We start from the raw sequence: 20,640 nt of genomic DNA on the forward strand, positions 1-20,640 counted from the left end.
TGTTGACTGACTAATTTTAAAATAGTGCTGAAGGGTTCCTCTTCTTTTCACTGTTCATGATATTCAGGGAACTGATCCGATGTTTGAAGTGGTACATGGACCGTTCAGCTGAGCTTGTACGCCAAGACCACATCCAGGAAGCAATGAGAGTATGTATCTAATAGAAGTATTTGCATGTCTGTTCCGTCTGCGAACACAAAAAGGCTGTGGAAGCTGTAAATAAAGTCAAGGGTTGACTGGCACTGACTTCTTAGTTGTTTAACCAGAATGCTATTTTTTTTTTTTTTAATATCTTGCCAAAATTTTAATTTTAGGGGGAGGAAGAAATGGCAGAATTATGTCTCCTTAAGTCCTTCTGAACCCCTGTGGAGAACTTACATGGAGTATATATGCACTGGCTGTAAAAATATAGATAGAGAGAGAGAGATATGTGGTCTACATCTTGCACTTCAAGAAGTTATTTTAAATGTGTGAGGCACAGGTGCTGTGGATCAAAGATACGCTTTTCATTTCTGGCTGTGACACAGCTTCATAGTATTACTGGTTGAAATTCTGGTGTATTTTAAGCAGCAGATAAATGAGCCTTTAACTGGATGGAAATTCTAACAACTGTCATTGCGCAGGACCTGAATCACAGTTCTGTGATGAGAGTATGATCTTGCAGAAAGGCACAGCTTTCTAATGGTGTGTGAAACAAAGGGAATACTTTTGGTGCTATTGCAGGGAATTCAGAAAATAAATGAAGTATTAGTTTTACCACGTGTAATTGTAAAACGAGAAAGATACTCTGTCAAGCACATAAATACAAGATTCCAAAAGTTGCAGGAAGATATTTTTCTTTGAGTGAGTGTCCATCTGTACCTTCTTACTGTGATGGCTTGGCTTATGTCCAAACATTTTGAGCCTGGGCACTTTTAAAAGTAGTAGCAGTGGCAGAGACTAGCACTTTCTTTTTCTCACTTTTTTCACAGAAGTACAAATAGGTGAATCATATCACAGGTGAAGCACATGCACACATACGCTGCTACTCTAATTTCTGGCAACCATTTGGGAAAGTCAGAGGTTGTTCCTTGTAAATGTATTTATGCTTGTGTCTTGGCATATGTTTCAGACTTTATTATGGCTTTTTCCTTCTTCTTATGTTGTTTTTGTTCTTTGTTTTGCCTCCTTTAGTCTACTTTAGTCAGTATTTTTGAGGAAGTAATTTTTATTTTTTGAGAATCCTTGTTCTATTTGAATGGTGTGGCATGACAGCCATCAACTAACTTTCAAGAACTCCTGCTAAGATCATATCCTGATACTTACAAGGGCATTATAGCAATGTTTAGTTTGTCTTTTGTAGATATTTACATACTTAGAAACTTCTTCTTTGTAATACTTTTCAACCACAGATTCATAGCGAATGGTAAAAAAGGGGCAAAGATGTCCTTTAAAAAAAATAGCAATTTTCTCATTCTTTCTGTTTCCATCCTTATCCTTTTTTTTTTTTTCTTAATTACAAAGAAACCCATTAAAATTATGAGATGAGAGGAAGGTCTTTAGCTGGAATGCTAGAAGGTTTTGTTCCCTCTCAAACCACTCATTTGTGCTGTATACAGTGCAGCAGATAGAGATGTGTGATATTGTCCCTGTGTGATCTGCATTTTTTGAACCTTGTAACAGTCCTCTTCAGAAACATTGAAAATATGAATGCTGGAATGTCTTTCAGAAGCTCAGTTATTCAACATACTGTTTGTGAATAAGGTACTTTCTTTCCAGGATTCCAAGGCAGCTCTTTGCTTACTGGGAACTTCAAGTGCTTGCCTAGAAAGTAGCTGTTCCCTCTGTGAGTGAGGTCTAGTTAAGACCTGACAGCCTGAGCCTTTCCAAGCACAGGAGTTATAGATACCACCAGAGTTTCTGCACCCTAACAGTGCATCCTCTACCGCTGACACTGCCCTCACATCTTATTCAGACAGTTGCCTTTGCAGGTGTATCTTGGAGGCCCAAATTAAGGTCTTTATCTTCTCCCACTACAGGAAGGTAATTGATTTCCTTCTTTGTTTCCAGATTTTATTTCAAGCATTTGGAACAAGTTTGTACCAAATAAATTATCATTGGTAGTATGTCATTACTAGAACTATATTTGTTTGTTGGGAATTTGTGTGGTCTTGGTGCCTTCACTACACTCCTTGCATTAGTAGCTCTTCAACTCAGAGAACAGGATAGCTCTCTATCCCTTTCTTACTGAATTAGCTGTTAAACGTAGTACCCTAAAGAAGGTGCTGAAATATCTCTGTATTCTTCTTTGGCTCTTGACTGCCCATGTACATTCATGATGGATATGCACATGTCTCATAGGATTCCGGTTTTCAACCTTTGCACTAGCAAGTGGTGCTCTAGACTATTTCTAAAATGACTTAACCTCCCTCAAGACTGCGCTTAATTCTCAAACAACTTCTATGAAACCTGGGGGTACTATAACTGAACTATAACTGGAAGGACATCTCCACCTGTGCTAGAACACGTGGCATCCTTTATTATGCCTTATAACAAGCTCCACGTAAGCTGCATCCAGAGACAGCTGCCTGTGCCGCCCTGGAGAATTCTGTAACAAAGTCGCCACGTATAGCTCCACAGACAGTTTTACTTTCCCTACTAGTCATGGCAAAACTTAGGAAGTGTCTCTAGGAGATGCCCTTTCAGCCTCAGTTACGTACCAGTAGTAGAATCACAGGTGGTTTTTGCCTAGATTGAGGAACCCACTGAAAAAGCAAGACCTTTTCTTCCTCAGGAAGTCACATCTTCATATCGGTGTTCTGGAGCTGAACCACACAGAACATGCATCAGACTTTTTTTAGAGACTTTGAGGTACTGCATGCCATTACTAAGGGGCTTTACAGGAATCGGTGATACTGAAAGGCTCAGTCTTCCCAGTTGATTTCTTCAAAACCCTGAACATCCTTTCTGAGCCATGCCAGCCAGGGAGCTAGTGAATGAGAGATTTGGAATTACTTTCTCAGCCTGCCTTTTGAGACTGGGGACTCCTCCACATTTTTTTCTTCACCCTGAATTTAAAAAAGAAATGTCAGTCTGTTGCTTTTAAGGCCAGTCTGTCTCTGGACTTACTAATTACCTCATTCAGAAATAATTACCTTATTTGGTGATTTACATTTTCTACAGTCTCACTTTTTCTAAGAATACCAGAAAATTGCTGATGTAATTATAATTGTTCCACCCTGGTCAGCCTGTTTGTGGGACTTGCTCCTTCTTTTATTGCTGATGCCTTGAATTTTACCCTAGATCTTTTATCTGCTGTCACAAGACTCAAATTGATACCTTCACTTGAACCTTTGCACTTTTTTGTCTTAAAACTGTATAGTAGATGCTTCTTGCACTTGAAGCAAGTATGTTGTTCTCTGGAAAAAACACACTGACAGTAGCAGGGAGAAGTTTGCTACCTGCTCTTGAATGGTAAAGTGGATACTCATAGACTACTGAAAATGGCTTTCATTCACTTTGGTTAGGACACTGAGAGAGATTCAGACCTTCAGAGCTAATCCTCTTTACATACACTGTGCTTATGATAAGGTTACCCATTCTACATACTCCAGATTCTTTCCTAAAGTAATCTTTGGGTTTCTTGGGTTAGGAAATTAATCTGTGCTTTTTCTTAAAATACAAGGTTGATTCATCTGTTCATACTCTGAACATAAGTTGTGGTTTGCCTTTTGTTTGAATTGAACAGACTCTTCTCCACAGCAGGTGACTCTGGATGTGCAGCTGTGCTATCCCCAAGACTGTCCACTGGATTTATGAGCATGCTACAGTAAAACCATCAAGTGTTGTCTGAGCATAATCCCTGAAGGCTCAAGTGACACTAGTGTCTCTTAAGAGTAACTTTATCCATTAGACCTGCAGAATAACTGCAGAAATTGATCCACTTTTTGACCTGTGTTATGACAGAAGCTTCTAACTAATGCTGCTTTTGTCATAGTGGTCTTCTGGTTTTAATTCTGCCGGGACATTGCAACCAACCACCAGGTAATCTGTGCAAGTTGGGATGTGCTGTTCCTGTGTTCAGAGTGAACACGCATATGGACAGTCTCTCAGAGAAGAAAGGAAGGTTCCTCATTAGTAAGTAGAAGTTCTTTGAGATGCATTATCTATATGCACATTTCTTACTCCTTTTCTTATCTCTCCTGGAGTACCACTGGTAGAATTTAGGGATTGTTCATTTGAGAGGAAAGAAGGTTATGATGCTGTTTGTCCATTTAGGTTTTGCCTGTGATGTACCATGAATCTTTAGGTTGCTGGTCGCAGGCAAGTGGTGTGTGCTCACCTGTTGCGTGAACGTGCATACAGGCTACATTTTTAAGAAACTTCCTTTAATTTGGTACTGATTTTTTATACCAAGCCAAACATAAAAGGCTTGATTTTTATCTCAGTGCACTTCTATGTCTTTAGGCACATATATGCATCATATCTGTGATTTTCTAAGTAGTAAGAGGCGAGGTTAGTCCAAGTGTTGATTTGTGCTAACAAGACATGGTTTGTGTTTTTACCGTCTCAGCCATGTGTCTACAAACACACTGAACTCTTCAGCTAGCTGCCTTTGTGGGTTCACTCTAGGCAACACTTCAGGTTGTCTGTGCTAAGGATGTGGAGTGTCTCTGAAAGCCTGCCATTTCGCTTGCAACAGAGAATTACAGAATTTCATACATAAATCCTCTGACGCATTGCAAAAACATAATCTTCACATTAAAGTTACAAGCTTTCAGGTTAAAATCACGGTTTTCTATACCAAACCTACAAAACAGCTTGGATAAGCACTTGACTTTCTGTATTTGCTGTTAGCAGAGATGGTAAGCTTAAGGAGCTGACTCTTGTGAACCAATTGATCTTTGTCTGGAAACTATCCAGAAATATAAAGTGTTCTTTCCTGATGAAGTTCTTTGGTGTAAAGAAGCTTCACTGGGAGATGTTTTGGTACAGAAGTATAAGTAATGCACTGCCAAATTACCAAAGTTGCCATCATTTCTGTATTTAAAAAATGGCTGTAAGTATCAGTGGGATTTTGAAATCTGTGATGGCTTTATGAGGAAATTCACATGCGCATCGTCTATCCTTAAAGCTGTAGCATTCTAAAACTTAGAGCATAACGTTGCATATTGGTGCATGTAGTGTGGCGGTTCAATGAGCAGCATCTTATGGATGAAAAAAATATCTGATGAGGCCAAAATTTGTATTTGAGTTCACTTTCCGTTTCCAGACAGTGAAGTAAGACAAGAGTACTTCCCAGCGAATACAGTGGAATATTACTAATGTTTCAGTATAGACTATGATTAGTGAAGCTCCAGCCTGTTTGTTTCCTGTGCTAAACTTTGATGATCTCATCAAACTATGTATTATATCTTCCCTTAATCCTGCTTTAATGGTTCATCATGTTAAGCACTAAGGGAAGGAGTGAAGTCTAAATGTTGCTGATATTTAGTGCATTCCTGTGGTGACACTTGTGTACAGGAAACGATCAAAAAGGCCTTGTTGCTGTGTGGAATATTACATTGCTATATTAGTGTCTGTGAGAGCCTTTGATAGATTGGTAAGCTTGTTAAGGCTGCACAGAACAATGTATTTTTCTTCGTTGACACTGCTGCCAAATAAATGCAGTTCCGAATAATGACATTTACAAAATTTTAAAGATGTTTCGGTTGCAAATTCAGACTTAATCTAGACATGTCATAGAGCAAATTACCATTCTACTACAAAAAGATCCAATTTGCCAGTCCTTCAGGACTGCAGTATCTATCACACTGTGTAACGGTGTTAAATGCCATCGTCTTTGCAGGTTATTCTCCCTCTGCTGTGTGCTCTCCAAGCACTGATAAAAGAAAAACATTTTAACTTATCACAGCTCAAAGTAAAAAGATACTCAGTACAGTACTGCTGCTTGCTACTGTTTTGGGCTGCCGGAGGTCTTCACATGCTGCTCTTGTTGTCTTCTATTTCTGCATCTGCATTTATTTCTGTTTGTACATGTAGTTGCCAGAAATAAAGGTGAACCTTGCTGTTGTGTTCATACTGAAAAGTAGGTTCTCCTTTTTCCAGGTAAACCTCCTTCTGTTCCACTGACAGTCCACTTATCTTAATCTACATTAGCTAACTCAAGTAACTAAAGGTAAAAGTTGAATGAAAACAGGAGAACAGCTTCTTCAGACACAGTCATTGTGCCAAGTCATGAGAAAACTAGAGGTCTCTTCACCAAGATTTTCCTCAAATTATGTAACATGAATTTGCCTATTTGACTTAAATGCATGATTTTTTTGTTAGTGGGACATACTAGTGACAAAGATTATTGCTTGAGAATGGGTACTTGCCTATGAGTAGCTCTTCCTTAACTGAAATACATAACTTGCAAAACCTGTTTTTCTTTCTCCTTTCTAAAGCTGAATAGTTATTATGCACCTAGAATCTTTCCTGGTTCTCTTTAAAGCTCCGTTATTTTTCTTTCTCTCTTTTTCTCTATCTTAATCTCCTTCCTCTCCTGCTCCTTAAGGCCTTGGAATATCTTTTCAAGTTCATTGTCCAATCTCGGATCCTTTACTCCAGAGCTACTTGTGGAATGGAGGAGGAACAGTTCCGCTCCAGCATCCAGGAGCTTTTCCAGTCCATCAGATTTGTGCTCAGCTTGGACAGCAGGAGCTCAGAGACTCTCATCTTCACACAGGTTTGCTATTTTCTACGCTTTAACTGGCAAACCAAAAGGCAGCTATTTTCTGCACAGGTAGGATATATGGGCACATGACGATTAAATGCAGGTTAGTAGAGTTTTCCCTCTCTGACAAGCTGATGGTACTGGAAAATGACATAGCCGATGAATGTTGTTAGACAGTAGCTTGGCACCACAGATACAGGTGAGCTGAACTGTGGACTCTCAAGAGGAAAGTGACTCTCACATGAGAAGACAGTTTTGGCTCTTCACAAAAGTAAACTGTGTTTTCAAGTCTGTCATTCATATGTCTTACAGCTGTCCTCAAGAAATTTTAAATACTTAATTGTAGTAGCTCAAGTCAATACTTAGGGTCATAGCAACATTACAGTAGAGAAGTTCAACTGATGTACTCAGTCAGATAAACTGAATTCCAGCATACTCTAAAATTAGTCAGAATCATATGCAGCCTGACCACAAACATACTGTGATACCCACACTCAGTTTTAATACAGTATTTTGAATATGACCTAAATGATGTCACGAAGACTTCGTGTGGGCTTGATACTACTCAAAGTGAGTAAGGATGCTGCCTAAGCATCTGCTGTACTAAATTACTAACTTCTGTGTTTAAAAGTTTTGAATAGTAATGTCAAATATTATGTCAAATGTGTTGTGCATGCCTCAACTCAGCAAATGTCAAAATGGATCACCTAGAACTTCCTGATACTATGAAGGGGATTTGTAATCACTAATTTACTATTTACAGATGTTTTGAACACCTGCTTTAGTTTGCCAAAGAAGCAGTTGCTGTGAACACTGCAGCAAAACACACTCCACTGGTTAGGGAAGCTGCCAGCAATGTGATCTCTTTCTTAAGAAGCTGCTCTGAAAGATTTTGAGAACAGCTGCTCTAATCTTTTATTTAATCACCCACTAGTGGGTATAACAGGATGAGCCAGGAACAAGAGAAATCAGTATACAGAATTTTGCACGAAAGTGACAGTGAGCAGAAACAGCATGTTATGAATGCAGGCTGCTTGGGGTTCGTTTGTTTTTCAGTTGTGTTGATCACAAATACAGAGGGAGACTAGATTTAAGGATGGGGTTATTTTCCCTTTTTCTATTTTTTTTTTTTCCCCCCCCTCCTTTCTCTCACTATGGTATTTCTTACTTTGGACTTTTGTAATTTGTAAAGCCTGTCCTTGTTTAATCTTTGAAAAGTTTACTTTTTGTTTCCCCCTTACCACTATATTGCCCTTTGATCCCAATTGCCCCATAGGCGCCTCAGCCTGGAGGGCAGGCGAGCGGAGCTGGGACATGTGCCCCACAAAAATGTGGTGGTACTTCAAGGCCGTCATTTAATTCTGTAAGTAATGATCCCTAGAACTGCACAAGTATTTTCATCATGGATGTTCCCAATTAATCCCTTTTCCCTACCCCAAGCCCTCCTTTCCTGCATATAAACTGGAATTTAATGTTTAAGTGGCTGGTGCTTTAAAACTAGGAAATGTGGAATATTTCAGTAATTAATGTAGCAGCTTATGGCATCCACACACTGAAAAGACAGTACTGAGGGCGTATACAAGATTATATACGTCAAATTGTTGAGGAGAGCCAAGGAGATTATGTGCTAGTTCTGGAAATCTGGACAACTGTTAAATAGCTACAGAAATGCTTGAGGCCCTAGCAAGCATAATTTTCTTCACAATTGTCCTCTTGCTAGAGAGATCTCAATATAGTTCTTTCCAGCAACGAGATTAAAACTGGTTATGTCCTTCCTTCCCGGCAATTAGTTGGACGTGACGGATGTTCCAGTATATTTTAGGGTGTTGTACAAAAAAGGACCTTTCAAGGAACTGATGAAACGATGTAGCTCTTCCTCATGGCGGCTCCAAAGCTTCCTGAAGAGATCCCGTGCATATCCCAGATATCCTAAATCACCACAGAAATCTTTCTGCTTTATAGTAAGAGTTGAAATAAGTTTAGGAAAACTTCTGCAAGGATTTGTTGGGCCAGTATTGTAATTTCACTTGTATTATCCTGAAGATAAAGATGATGACTGGATTTGTGGCTGTTACAGCCTTCCAAGAGTACCATGAGCTATTTAAATGATTTATTTTGTTAGTAAAGTGTATGTATGTAGCAACAAATAGGTGACAACACCCAGGAGGCTATGTGGGTTTTTGTGTAATCTGAATTGATTGTAACAAGACAAGATGTTGAGAGAGATAATGAGCACGAAGAAGAAAGAGGTAAATTTATATTCAGAATAATTTAATGGGCTCTACCGTGTTAGTTGTAAAAACAACTTAGACTTTGCTCAAAGACTGTTAAATAGATACCACTGGTGTTTGAAGGAAAAGATATTTTCAGGAAAGACTTTGCAAAGGAAGCTGTATATTGTATGGGATTAGGAGAGGCATGCCAAGAGTTAGAGCCAGTGCGGGAGAGGAACAGAAACGTTTATGCAATAAGAAAACAAGAAAACCTGTGAGAAAAGGAGAACTTGCAGAATCGAAATACTGATAGGTGGTGAGACTCTGGAAGAGCAAAGCTGAACAGAGATCGGCAACGAAGTTTGGTAAATCTGAACTTCTGCAGGAAATCAGTGTGGTTTGTGTGGAGAGCTTCAGACAGGGGAGGTGGAAACGTGGCTGGGAGTGAAGCAGCTGAATCAAAACCAGACTCTGCAGCAGTTCAAGAAAGCAATGAGCTACAAATTTAAGTAGTGATAGTGAGGAAACAAGTATGGACCTTGGGTAGGATGTAGAGGAAGAGGGAGAAGAATTTTAAAACATCAGAGGTGTGTGGCAGGTGTTAGGTATGACACCAAGTCTGTGGAACTGGAGGACAGGGCGATGCGTGGCATTTTCTACTGCTATGAAGAAATTAATTGAAAAAGTGTGAAATAAGAGTAGAAGACTTTAGCTTTTTTTGTTTTGCTGATATTGTTTCTGCACTTTAAGATAAAGAGCTTCGAGGACAGCTCCAGCTTACTGGAAATACCCATTATTGCAAGAATCACGTGCACACTTACTTGCATGATGTGATGCTGCCTTCGCACAAAATCTCACCTCACTCCTGTTGCAGAAATAGTGTAATGTCACATGACGGTGCAGCTATGGTTAAGGGTCTGTCAACATGTTCCTTACTTTGAAATATTTTCTGAAGAGTTTTAACTGTCTTAGTTGCTCAGTACAAAAAAGTAGTATGGAAACCTCCAATCGGAAGCAAGTTTTATATTTATTGAAACAGGTCAGTCAATAAAAATGGACTATTTTCTGTCCTCCGGTACCTCAATTTTTTTCTGTTTTTATAACCTGTGTCGTAAATACAGCCTTTTGAAGCTCTACAGTATGTATGTGCTCAATTTACTGTAAGGCTTAGTATTGCAGCACTTGATTTTTATATACTGCTTGTGATTTGTTCACTACAAACTTTAGGTATTGTGAAACATTACCGCCAGCCATAGTGCATTATTCAGTAGCTTTTTGCAGACCCTTAATTCAGTTTTACTGTTGTTTCTATTTCACTGCATTTAGCTGTGGTTACAGAATTCCAGATTTTCAGTTTCCGTGTTGGCTTTTTTCAGGCTGCTTTGCTGAACTCCTTCCCCGCTATCTTTGATGAGCTGTTGCAGATGTTCACTGTGCAGGAAGTAGCAGAGTTCGTGAGGGGTACTCTGGGCAGCATGCCCAGTACTGTGCACATTGGGCAGTCCATGGACGTTGTTAAGCTACAGTCTATTGCACGCACTGTTGACAGCCGCCTGTTCTCTTTCTCAGGTAAGACAGTGGCTAAGTCTTGCTGCTAAGAGCAGGAACACGTTAGAGTTATTTTGCAGTTGCTTTGATGCAAACAATTCACTGCTGAATCCCAATAATCTTGGTAATTATTTATCTTGGCAGCATCGCTGTTACACCTATTCACTGCAGGTATTTTATCAGTTTGCCTATGGTAGAAAATGTTTATAAATCCGCCATGGATAAACTGTAGTTACTAAAGGTTGATAAAAATATGTACATTAACAAATCGAGTCAATTATTAAAACTGACAAATCTCACTTGATACTTTGTATTACTCTGCTATTGTTGTCATGGATAGGAAGACAAGCTCCCTTCCAGCAAGCTTATTGTCTGAGAAAGAGAAACAGGGAGATAGACTTTATTTGAGAAACCCACCACGATCTTTTAAAGTATGTTTAATCTTTACATTATAATTTTAATATTTCTTTAGCTCAACATACTAGTAATTCTTTAAGAATTAATTGAATGAAGCAGGGTGGAAGATTGAGAGTTTATTTCCTACATAAAGGTTTGAATGAAATAAGTTACGAAGGTAACAGTGGAAGGAAAAAAGCACCATGGGGCTTATCTTCCTCGTAGTGAGGATCTCAAGTTAGTGCACTCAAATTATTCTACTCAGTGTAAGGTGAGAATGATAACAACACAGAATCATGTTTAAACCATTCATTGTAATTGTTGATAAACATTTTTCGTCTTAAATTAGAAATTAATCTCAAAAAAAAATACGTGAGAGTGTACAGAATGAGAAGATTAGTCCGAAGGTAGCTGTGAAACAGGCAGTGAATGTTATCTAATTATAGTGATTCGAACCTTTTGGTAATATTTGACTTTGTGGGTGCCAGTTCATGGGCAAAAACCTCCTCTTCTGTCTTTTCAATAAAGCCAGGTGTAACTTTACCCACAGGGTCCTGGGCTTTAGTCCTTCCCATTAACCTTCATTTCTCCTTTACAATGATACTGGCAACTAATGATGCTCGTAGCTGCTGCATAGCACCACGACATCTCCCTACAGCATCAAAAAGCAGAAAGCTTCAGTGTTGCAAGGCAGCTATGACTGTATAGATGCCACATTTTCTACCCAACATAATGGTAGCCCTCTATCCTATCCCTTTCCATGGAAGATGACCTGATGCTCGCAGGTCAGCAATCTCTCCTATGTCCTGTCTTCCCTGGGAAGATGAATTTAGTTTCCAGAGTTATCTGTTGCCTGCCCACCCTACCTACTCTTCAGGTCTTACAATTAAAGGAAGATACATTCCCTTTTTCTTGCTTCCCATATGTCGATGACTTGTTTTCCTTCTATTTCTTATATCAGACTGTTTGCTGACATCTTGCCACTTTCTTCCCTGTCTCTTTTTTTTTCTCTGTTTTGGCTACTGTTCTTTGCAGCTGCTACCTGCTCTTCCTTCTTTAATAAGATTAAGGTTTGATAAAAGAGAAGAATTACCCAGTTTCCAAGAGGCATATATTGGAGAAGCTCTATTAGCTGTGACAGTAGAGCTGGAAAACAACACAAAGTGAGGAAGGGTTTGCACAAAAGAAATCGACATTAGAAAGTATCAGTTCACAACTGTTGTTTCCAAGCTGAATCACTTTTGAGAACATCATGTATACTGTATTTATAAACTTTTGAAACTAGATGCACTAGTTTCAAATTAAATTCATTCATTAGATACAGTTCTGAAAAGTTCTTAAAATACAGTCTCCTCAACAGAAGTTGCATCAATTAATCAAACGCGTTGTATATCAGTAGCTAGTTTGGATACCAAAAGGCTGCTGATTGGGATGGTTGAAGTTTAGTTTTCCTTTTGGAAGAACTGTGATTTGATTTTCCTTCTTTCAGAGTCCCGGCGCATCTTGCTACCTGTAGTTCTTCACCACATTCACCTTCACCTACGACAGCAGAAGGAGCTACTTATCTGCTCTGGGATCCTCAGTAGTATCTTCTCCATAATCAAGACCAGCTCTCTGGTAATCTGCTGCTTTAATTTTTTTTTTTTTTTTTAATTGCACCACTGCTTTAGTAAAAGACTGAGGGACTTTTATAGGTTAAAGGAGATTTTTCAAAGATCCTTTTAAAAATTAAATTCTTCTAATTTTCTGTCATCAGGAGAATATCTGAAATGAGGGTCTGCTTTTTGTGCATGTGACTCAGAGCATTCTGATTACACAGTGTTCTTGCTATTAGGAGGGGAAAAAAGCATGTGCGTTTTCCAGATTTGACACCATTTAATTTTCTTCACCCAAGACCAGAACTTAGATGTCAGTGGAGTTTAAAAGCTCTGCGCAGCTCTAGGACTTGTAGTTCTGCAAGAGACAGTAACTAGCACTTTGTGATTCATGTTAAGAGAATACTCTAAAATTATCCAATCAATGAAATCACACTTCTGGAAATTGCCGCTGAGTTTAAACACCCAGCTTTGATGATCATAATACTCTGATCTCAAATGGTAACTTGATCATTTAAAGCAATGCTCACAAACAGGGGGTGAAGTTTCCCCACCCAACTCTAAAGGAGGAAGCTCATGGTGCTAAATATAATTCATACCAATGTGTATTTCCAATTACGAGTTATGGGTTTGCGTGAAAGGAATGAGATGAAAGGTATGATGGTAATAAGCGAAAATAATACTGCCACGGAATAAAGCTTCCTAAACATAATTGATCCCATTGTGTTCTAGAGTGTATGCAGACCTTTGGTTATAGATTTACCTTTATAGCTGTGACCCTGAATGTTTCCATCAGAGACTGACAAGGTAACACACACACACACACTGACATCACAACAGTATCTGGTGCCAATGAGGAATTTGATTGTGCTTCTTTGAACCTCTGTTACGGAGCTCTCTGTCAAAATGAGTTTGTGGTATGGCTAACTCAGCAGAATTGTCTTTGCCAATTCCTTTCTCTCCAGTTCCTAATTGTCTGTTTGCTCACCACTTACTGTAGGAGGGAGATGTCGTGGAGGAGGTTGAGATGATGGTGGAGAGCCTCCTGGATGTGCTTTTACAAACTCTGCTTACAATCATGAGTAAATCGCAGTCTCAGGAGGCGGTAAGAGGGCAGCGTTGCCCGCAGTGCACAGCAGAAATCACTGTTAGTAACTAACAATCAGTTTCTATTTCCTGCTTCTCTAACCTTTGGTTCAGTCCCTCACCACCGCCGGCACCTCATTATCATCTCTGCTGCATGAATGCCCAGGGCTTTCTCTCTTTCCCTTAATAAGCCACAAATCCATTCCTTCCTCTGTGCAGTAGGGAGGTCTGCAGGAAGCAGTGGAGCTCAGGAAGCTTTTGTGGATTTCCAGGTTATTTTCTTGTTTGTCTTTGCAGCTGTGACTGAGAGTTTCTGTTTAGAAGGTGAGGCGTATGCTAGCTGGGTAGCTGCCTAGGGCTTCACCCCTAAGCAGGTATCGCCAAGGGCTATCTGAGTATCAAGCTCTGATTCCCAAGACTGAGAATACCATAATGCTTAGTGGACAAGTCCCTTTCTTAGCACCCTGGAGAGCTTCTGTCCAGGTTCATGCATTATTTCATGCAAAAGAAACACAACATACTTTTGAAAAAGAAATCAACATATCCTAAGTCAAGTGAGCTGTTGAGCTTGGTGGGAGAAGAGGGAAAAGCCACCACTTTGTCCAGACTACCAGAATAAGCCATGGGGAAGAAATTTTTTCTTTGACATGCAATGGAAGAGGAGAAAAAGAGTAAAATTTTAGTATTCAGCTTTCTTTTTTTCTGGATTTGTTGCCTTTGTCTATTCTAGCTTATTTTAGTCTGGTTTTGCTTGTCAGAGTCTCTAATGCAGCTTTTGCACAATAATATATAATATTAAGCTGTTGTTCAGAACACCCCTTTTTTAGACTTGCTTTTTTACCAAATGGCTGAAACCTCAGAGGTATTGTTGGGAAGATGTACACTAAGGTGCAGTTCTCACGCCGGAGAAAAGGCTGTCTCTTTCCATGTTCGCTCAGATGAAGTAACAAATGGTAGAATCCTAATAAAGAAGGCGGCATTTAGTAATTTTCAGACATGTTCTTTGATACAAAACAAGAAAGGCACTGGCTTGCAAATGTCCAGTAACATCTCAGTTTCCTTTTACTCCTACCATTTGACTTACTGTTATTTATCACACACCACCTCACATATAAGAGCACGCCTTTTTTCCTAATGAAGTTCAGCCCTGTAACTTGTATTGGAACAAACTATATCAAAGCTTCTGGGTAGATGCTTGAGTCAATTAGAAGAAGAATTAAAATTGGACAGTCCCAAGTATAAAATCCCCTTGTATTTGTTCCTGGATTTCTATTTCACAGCACAGTGATATGTGGAATCTTATTAGATACTGCTTAGTCAGTAGTTTGTATATCTTCCAAATTAATTGCTCATTGTGACAAGAAAAAAATAGTGTTGTGCCAAGGGACTGGCAGTCAAAAGACATAGTCTTTACGTTCTTGGCGCTGCCTTGCTTATTATCTTGGACAGATTGCTTAACTTCTCTGTGCTTTGCTTTCAGATATGTAAAATGAGGGAGCTCATCTTTGGAAAACACTTTGGGATACTGTGGTAACTGGTTAGGGTGCATCTGCTTTGCAGGCCAGAAATGTAACTGTAGCTCATGTAGGCCTACCCAAACTATATTCAGAATTTCTTACTGGAATACTGTTAGTACTGTAGCTATGACAGCACATAAGTTGGTGAACACTAATAAGCTAAATATTTACAAGATTCCAGACACCTTTTGTAGCCCATACTGTCATCGCTATACTGTTTTGAGCATCTGAGCCAATTAGTTTAAATAATTCCTGGTATGTCTGCATGAGCTGCAGTCACACCTTTGATAGACGTAGTATATTAAGTAACTGAAAAAGGTGATTGTCAAAAACTGCATGCTTGGAGGGCAATTCATTAATGTCTGTATTAATAATTTTAAATTATTTTTGTTTAGACTACAACATTGGTTAAAAGAGCGTTAAAACTGGTGTCTCTGGAGGAGCCTCTAAGAGGTGTATTCCTATGTATTAACAGTAACTCAAGAACTGTTAACACACAGTATTTTTAATCTCTGTGCATGTCAGCTTTCCTCTCATAGGCATTGGGGCCATTTCAGACCCCTCCCTTTATACCTTACCCCAGCTTGAGTTTTATATTTATGAAACTTCAGATTGTCTGAATGAAATAGTTTCTCATTTGGTCAACAGGGAGAATATGTCTCCTGCCTTTTATCTTTGCTTCGTCAGATGTCAGACACTCATTTCCAGCACTTACTGGACAACTTCCAAAGCAAGGATGAACTAAAGGTAGAACAGAACATCATGTTTGTAGGGTGATTCACTCAGAACGGGAGAGCAGAGGGGAATCCCTCCAGCATTACTTGCTCTCCTAATCATTCCCATTCACTGGCACTCTATTCATGGACCTTCCTTTCACTCTTCTAATAATAGGTGTTGTGTTACAAAAACATTTAAGACCACAGGGCACTGAACTACCTTCATAAAAGCATGTAAAGCCCCAAGATAGATGTTATTAGACATAAAAGGATACTGTTATTGTACCATATAGAACATAGAGGAACAAGGGTTTTTTAATCCTGTTTATGTAAAGTCAGTTTTCTGTAGCATTTCACTACATGTTCAATATGCACTGGAGCTTGCTTACAAAGGGTGTTGATTTTATGCCTAAAGAGAATTTCAAGCCTTTTCAGGGATACAAATGTCTATAGCAGATCCAATCTTTTTGGGGAAAGCAGTAATCTTAATACTCCACTTGCTGCATACTTCCCAAATTTGCGAACGTTTCCTTAAAGTTCCTTTTTGTGAGGGGTACAGACCTCTCTGGTGGCTTTTTTGCCACTGACATTTTGAAATGGCACATCTCAAAACAGCAGAAACTAACTTTTTATCTCAACTTCCATAGGAAAGAAGAGTCAACAGTCTGTTTAAAAGGCAGAATAATTTCATAAATAAAACGCTTTTGATTAGCATGGTACTCAATTAAATATGGGCGAGAAGAATGTGATGTGGCAGGAACTCATGTTGCCTTAACAAATGAAATGGAGAAACAGTGAGAAGTCCTCTCTGAATAGGCTTTCAGCTTCTCAATATTTCCTGTGCATATAGAGAGGCTGCATAAATCAGAGGGATAAATTTGGGATGGTATAATTCTTACCTTTAGGTTGTTGGGCTCAGTGTATCTCAGGTTGATAGTTATCTGAGATTACTACCTTTCAGGTAACTTTCAAATTCCTCATAGGAAAAATATTTGTTAAATTAATTGATATTAATTTCTGATAGGTATTTTTCAAAACTATCTAAAGTATAGTTCTTATGTCAGACCAGTGAAAAGGTTTGTCATTGAACTGAAATTTGTGTTTACACCCATAGGAACAAACACTGTTGTATCTGATAATCTAAGGATATGTTCCAGGAGTCTCACAGAGGCTGAAGATTTTATACCCAACTTTTTTTTTTTTTCAACTGTCAGTTGACCGAATAAAATATATTACTTTTTTTTTCCTTCAAATATTGCTGTAGAAATATTTCCAATACTTTTTCTTGAATGGAAAGGCATTATGTTCACTTACCACTGTTACATCTAGGCCAGAATGAGGCCGAAAGCCAAGAAGCTGCTGATGCTTTACTCTTGGTTCAGTTACACCAAGATATTAAGCTCTTCCACCACCACCCCCTGCTACTTAAGGCTTAATGGTAGGACACTTTTGAAGAAACCTTGCACTGCCACTTTCTGTGCTATCTTGATTTTGTGTAGAACAAAAACAAAACAATAAAATCATAGTTTGCAAGGTCAACAGCTTGGCATGTTTTATCCTCACTATTGTTCTTTGTAGACACAGAGGTGCAGGGGCAGCCAAAAAACAGAAATGTCTTCAGGTTTGGAAATTTTTTTTGAAAGCAAATACTTAGCTGAATGTGTTTAAGAGATATTTTCTGCTGTATATTGCCAGAAATGGGATTTTCTGTTAGTATTTTTAAAAGTGTCTGTAAGATTTTTATTGGGCTTGGGTGTGTGGGTTTTTTGTCAAATTTGTGACATAACTGCAAAGAAATTTGGACAGTGACATTAATTAAATGAATGCATAAATAAATGTTTATGATTGCAGTATATTTGAAAACAGCTGCAAATTGACACTGGAATTCTGAATGATAATATGAGAAGTCATATACAGTTATGCACACAAGGAGATTTTTCATCTCACTGTAGAAGTTAAGATTTAAGACAGCTGCAACTTGTTTAGTACATATTAGATGCATACAAAATTAATAGAGCCATATCCCAATACATGTTGTTTCCATGTTTTTGAGTGAATTGCCTAGTAAAACAAAGCTCAAGTGGAGCACACTTAGCTTAATTGTCTTTCTTATAATCAAAAAAATAGACTAATCTGCAGCTGCTGATGATTTTTTAAATTTTTTTCCCCTATGTGATAGGAGTTCCTCTTGAAGATTTTCTGTGTATTTCGGAACCTGATGAAAATGAGTGTCTTTCCTCGAGACTGGATGGTGATGAGGTTGCTCACCAGCAAGTAAGTAGAGAAGCAGGTATAAACTGTTGACATTCTATATTGGAATATTGAATTCTATATTGGAACAGCTGGGCAGTTAAAACCTGTGATGCCATGTGTTAGATCAGACTGAGACGTGGTGATCACGACAGAAACTCTGGAGTGCTCATCCTCATTCTACAGTTATTTTAACACTCTGGGCCAAACTGAGATTTCTGTATTCATTCTGTTTCTTAAAGTCTACCGAGTATGCACAGGTGTCAAAGAGTTAAAAGTTTAAACCCAAAGCTGAAGTAGCTGCACTGAGGGTGAGAGTGGCACAGCAGCTATCGTAACACATGGCAAGGAACAGCTACCCACACCAAGTGGTATTAACAGGCAGGCCTCTCAACTCCCTTTCTCAGTAGATTACTACATTAAACATCTGTCTCTTCCCATAAACATCACTCTTCAACCTACCTAGAAGGAGATGTCAGTTATTTTAGAAAAGGGGGAGCAGACTCTAGTGGTACCACCAAGTGCATTACATACATAGTTACTTCTCAATTTAGTTGTCATCTACCATTTTAGTGCTTAATTTTATCTAATTTTCTTGCTTCCGATGGGTTAAGTACTATGCTGTTTGGAATGGCAGCAGTGTGATGAACACAGGGTGGCTGGAATTATTTACTAGTTTCTTTAGACAAACTAGCTATAGCATTATTACTGACTGACGACTGGAGGGGTTCCCATTGCAAGAAGACACCATGGAAGTTTTCCTAAAGGCTGACTGCTCAGATGAACTGTATGCTCTGCAAGTTCACCGTGCTAAAGAAAAGTAAAATAATTGGATTTCAGTATTTCAAGCGCAAAGATTAAATGAAGTTCTGTAAGAAAAGAAAAGTCCCACATGAAAGAGTAGTTACCTCAGATACTGTAGGTCACCTAGGTCCCTTTGGCATAATTTTGCCATAAACCTTTAGACTGGTAGAATGTTTAGCAGTGTTACTGGAGGTATTGCTTGCATGTGAATCAGAGATATGCTGTTTCTTTTGATACTGTTGTTGCCTTATCTACATGCTATTTATTAATTCCTGAATTTATCATGTGCCTTGGTTGCCTTTCACTAAGGTGTATTTAGCCACCTACAAAAAAATACCAGGGAATCTAGCATTGGCAAAATACGGATCTCTTGAGTTAAAGTGTGAGCCAGGTAAAGGACAGTCATATAGCCAAGAATGAAAATAGCTCAAACTTTTTGAGTTGCTCTTCTCTGGCAAAAAAAATAATTCTCCTTAAAACAGAAGGAAGATCGGTGTATTCTTTCATTTCACTGGAGGTAGTATGGCCCAGCTGTGCAAAATAGGCAAGATTTTAAATGCTTCTGTGTAAATTCCAAAAGTTACATAATGATGAAAATGCTTAATCTTGTATCTTTTAGTACAAATTGTTTATTACAGCATAGAAATATAGGTGACTTCTATGCGAATCTAGCAGTGATTACATTAAGAATGCCCATCTCTGTATGTGTATTAAAATCAGCACCACAGACCACTGTAATATGTTATACTCCAGATTCAAATGTTCTTTTTTTTTCTTTTTTTTGTTTGGACTGCAGTATCATAGTTACAACAGTTCAGTACCTGTCTTCTGCACTGCATAAGAATTTCACGGAAACGGACTTTGATTTTAAAGTAAGAATTGATACTCAAAAAATATTACGACGTCTTTATAAACTAGCAGTAACAAAAGAGCAAGAGCTATTTTCTACATTAGCTGATTATATTTGCAGCATTTATTCGAGCATCTGTGAGGAACATGACCTAACTGATAAAACCAGGAATTTGAATCTGCTGTGGAATTGAGGGGAAGTAGAACAGATACACTGTGAGATCAAATGAAGAAAACTGAGCCCCTCATAAAGGAAACAAGTATCTTCATAAGCAGTGGAGCTAATGAAGCATGCTGTCTTACAGATTCATGGCTAATAAAACGTAAACTCAGGCAATGCTATTCCTGAAGTTGGGGCATTCATGATCTCCTTCTCCCAGAGGTCTCTCTTTCTGGCTGTTGACTTAAAGCCTGGAGGAACGCAGTATCTTAGAGGGTGTTTTCCTTATGTCTGATGTAGTTGGAAATGGGCAACAAGTTCAGTGTAACTAAGGAAAAGCTGCCGGACATTTACGTAGACACATGGGCCAAACTATAGAGCTCTCATTCATGATACAACATAATCTCTGGGGATTTTTGGTGGATAAAATCTGTTTAGTACAGAAAAAATAATTTAAAACTTCACTGAAATCACAGAGTTTATTCATTTTTGAACTCTGGTGCTAAGAGGATAATTGGTATCCTTAAGAGCTTAGTATCTCAACAGTTAAGATACGTATTGATTAAGGTATGTGTTGATAACAAAAAGGAACAGTCTTACTCTACATATAAAGGAACATATGTATTCCTACATTTGTTTAAAACTTACTCCTTGCAGTGTAATGTTATAAAACTTCCTTCCTGTGTGACAGGTGTGGAACTCTTACTTCAGCCTGGCAGTTTTGTTTATAAACCAGCCAAGTCTCCAACTAGAGAGCGCCACACCAGCTAAGAGGAAGAAGATTCTGGATAAGTAAGAACATGTGGTGTTGT

The 20,640-nt window shown here is 38.6% G+C and overlaps 1 protein-coding gene across 1 annotated transcript in view; it reads left to right on the plus strand.

Moving 5' to 3' along the window:
* Window positions 1-20,640, plus strand: part of DOCK3 (dedicator of cytokinesis 3) — a gene marked incomplete at both ends in the record, with an annotated part of 215,636 nt that overhangs the window by 151,470 nt on the left and 43,526 nt on the right. Inside the window, 10 exons of the mRNA XM_082004660.1 lie at window positions 68-149; window positions 6,536-6,706; window positions 7,971-8,057; window positions 10,284-10,476; window positions 12,341-12,468; window positions 13,447-13,593; window positions 15,698-15,796; window positions 17,945-18,039; window positions 19,616-19,691; window positions 20,520-20,620. Of these exons, the coding sequence (XP_081860786.1) occupies window positions 68-149; window positions 6,536-6,706; window positions 7,971-8,057; window positions 10,284-10,476; window positions 12,341-12,468; window positions 13,447-13,593; window positions 15,698-15,796; window positions 17,945-18,039; window positions 19,616-19,691; window positions 20,520-20,620 (1,179 nt within the window). The remainder of the gene's footprint in view (window positions 1-67; window positions 150-6,535; window positions 6,707-7,970; window positions 8,058-10,283; window positions 10,477-12,340; window positions 12,469-13,446; window positions 13,594-15,697; window positions 15,797-17,944; window positions 18,040-19,615; window positions 19,692-20,519; window positions 20,621-20,640) is intronic.

The sequence above is a fragment of the Phaethon aethereus genome, assembly GCF_964289735.1.
Source record: "Phaethon aethereus genome assembly, chromosome: 11".
Classification (NCBI taxonomy): domain Eukaryota; kingdom Metazoa; phylum Chordata; class Aves; order Phaethontiformes; family Phaethontidae; genus Phaethon; species Phaethon aethereus.